The sequence below is a fragment of the Spea bombifrons genome, chromosome 1, assembly GCF_027358695.1.
Source record: "Spea bombifrons isolate aSpeBom1 chromosome 1, aSpeBom1.2.pri, whole genome shotgun sequence".
In the NCBI taxonomy this organism is placed as follows: Eukaryota; Metazoa; Chordata; class Amphibia; order Anura; family Pelobatidae; genus Spea; species Spea bombifrons.
In genome coordinates, this window is record NC_071087.1 from 93518709 (window position 1) to 93521374 (window position 2666).

The 2666-nt window shown below is 35.2% G+C and overlaps 1 protein-coding gene across 1 annotated transcript; it reads right to left on the bottom strand.

Annotated features, from left to right (window-relative positions):
* Nucleotides 1-823: 823 nt before the first annotated feature.
* On the bottom strand, nucleotides 824-2666 carry LOC128474228 (cyclin-dependent kinase inhibitor 2A-like). The gene is made up of 2 exons (XM_053456519.1): nucleotides 2538-2666; nucleotides 824-1088 (listed from the first exon to the last, which is right to left on the bottom strand). The coding sequence occupies exons 1-2, from the start codon at nucleotides 2664-2666 to the stop codon at nucleotides 855-857; spliced, it is 363 nt and encodes a 120-aa protein (XP_053312494.1). The 3' UTR covers nucleotides 824-854.

Consider the following 2666-nt stretch of genomic DNA (forward strand, 5'->3'; position numbering starts at 1 on the left):
GTACATAATATACCTAATCATACATGTAATCATAGAATTATATCCAAGTTATTATATCAAGACAGTTGGAAGGAGTGTCAAGAGAAATAAAATATGACAACTTCATGAATCCAGATGTGATCCCAAAAGTACCATTATTATGAGTGACTGAGGTGTATCATAAGTCAACGAACATCAATTAGGCCAGGATAGGTAAAAAAAAAGAGGATCCCATTGACTTAATCCATGATCAGATAATTGGTTAGGAATATATTAATCAATTGTAATTAAAATACTGACAAAAAAGGTTTTTTTTCCTTTTTTAATAATAAAAAATGTCTGTTTATACATCAGTCCCTTCTTGCAGTATAAGTAACTGAGCTTGTTATGATGGCTGTACTGTATTTACTGTAAAGAATACAAGGTTACGTAAGTTTTGCCAGAGCCTCCAGCACCCCTACCTCAGTGGCTGTGCACTATTGGTGTTCTAAAAAATACACTAGGAAGGTGTACACTACCTTTCATTTTTACTTTTACATCAGCCGTATGTATCCAGCAACAGGCCAAATGCTAAAGCATTTCATTTGCCAAGCAGACTTAGTGCAGGTGGGAAGCACTGGCTTTTGTCAGGTGTGATCAATTGCCAGTGCAGGTCTGAGCCATCTTTCATGTTCCCCAAAACTGAGTAGGGTTCTCTCTACCTATTTACAACTATGGCCATTCTTATTCACCTTTGCCCTATTTAGAGGAGGAAAGAGCTAAAAGACATCAGAGCAGAGTTATGTACATTTCAATACCCAGCTTACAAGAGGCCTTTTACATGCTTAGACATTGGACAGCATGTCCATTTCTCTTGCTATTAGCAAAGTCCTTAATCAAGTTTGGACCTCCATCTCTGAACTGGCCAAGTCAATTGGCAGCCTTCCCCAGCAATCTGGTGGTGCATAAAGGCTTGCCCCTCCATCCAGTAGCACAACCAAGGTGTCCAGAAAACCACATTGGACTGCATCATGAGCTGGGGTCATCCCAGTGGCTGGGTCTGGAACGTTGGGGTCAGCAGCATAACTAATGAGTAATTTAGCCATCTCAGGACATCCCATCTTCATCACCTATGTCAAATAAAATAAATAAAATTAATTAATGAAAATTGCAGATCACACCAGATCCTGATTAAAATAAATAAATTAACTTAATAATCATACAATTAAAAATAAAAATGCACAAACTGTAAACCCAGTTACACCATCAAATGCAACTTTTGTGGTTTTTCATAGATTTATTGTATTCCCAGCATTATGGAAAGTGAATGTGGTTTTTGTAGTTGGATTTTTTTTTTTATTGGTCATGTGTTTTCTCTTATATTTTTATAAGCCATTTTTAAAATATTTTTTTTTTTATCTTTGTCAAGTATTTGAGTGACTAAGTATTAATCAGAAATAAATGGAAAATAATTTAATCAAAACTAGACCATCAGCAGGCCAGAACAGGAACTAAACAAAAGGAGGTTTGTTTTGTTACATGCAGCAAACCTCCCTGAAAAATTGTGCAAAATGTTAATGAATTTACAACTTCAGTGTATTTATTATAAAGTTTCTAACCCACATTGTGATTGTCACTTGCACAAACCTGTAGCCCCCAAATAAAATATAGTCTAGGAAAGTCTATGTTCTAAAATATGATATACCACTTTCTGCCAACTAAAAATCCTATCATCTTCAGTTTAAGTTGAAATCTGTAACAGCCTAATGTAATTTATTAACTTTTTTCTACACTCTATATAGCATTCCATTTAAATTAAGCATTTTAAGTCATATTGTACTGCTTTTTTTATTATATTGTAGCTTGTATGTTAATTTCACTATCAATATCTATGATACGTTATATTACTATTTGTTTGTTTTAGTATGTTATAAAATTCAGACAAATTACGAAAATAATTAATTGGGTGAAAAAAAATACTAGTAGTAAATGCACACGGTGTCCCTAGCCGCTTCACAGGAGATTTATAGAACAAAAAAATAGTCTACTATGGATTAGGTTCAAATAATAAAAATTATGAGAAAACAAAAGGGTATTAAAAGCTGCAAATGCATAATTCAGATGAATTCTAATTTGTCTAAGGTCGCATCACTACTTTTTATTCCACATTTTATTGTACTGCATATTTTACGAAAAAAAATAATGATTTAAGAAAAAAATATGCAGAATGCCAAGTGCAAGTTTCCTTTCTCTGTATAAACTTATAAAGCATTCACTTGTTTTTAGATGGCTTTACGGATCAGAAGGCCCACGCCGGTTGCAATAGGAGTAATAATGGTGATATCCATAACTAATAATTTAGGATAAAAGAAATAAGAGTTTAATTAAAGCATTATGGAGAAACGTTACATGAAATCCATGAGTTCAGGGTAAAGTGAGGAACGTTAAGCATGCCCCTATAACATGAAAGGCCCTATCGTTGCCCCTCCCGCTTGCAGTTTTGCATCCATGATTCGGCCAGAACTATGATGGCGTTCTGTAAACCAGATAATAATAATAATTAACGACAAGCTCCATACCTGTATGGGTGTGCGTCCATAAGAGTTCTTGGCATTGGGGTCTATGCCGCTTTGAAGCAGTGCCCTGGCCAGCTCTAAGTCCCCCCTGGCTGCCGCGGTGGATAGGAGGTCTGCAGATTTACCAGCCAT

Excerpts from the sequence above, each read along its gene's own strand:
- LOC128474228 (XM_053456519.1), bottom strand. The coding sequence starts at position 2,666 with ATGGCTGGTAAATCTGCAGACCTCCTATCCACCGCGGCAGCCAGGGGG. Across the intron at positions 1,089-2,537 it reads ATGGACGCACACCCATACAG|GTGATGAAGATGGGATGTCC; the intron begins GTATGGAGCTTG and ends TATTTGACATAG.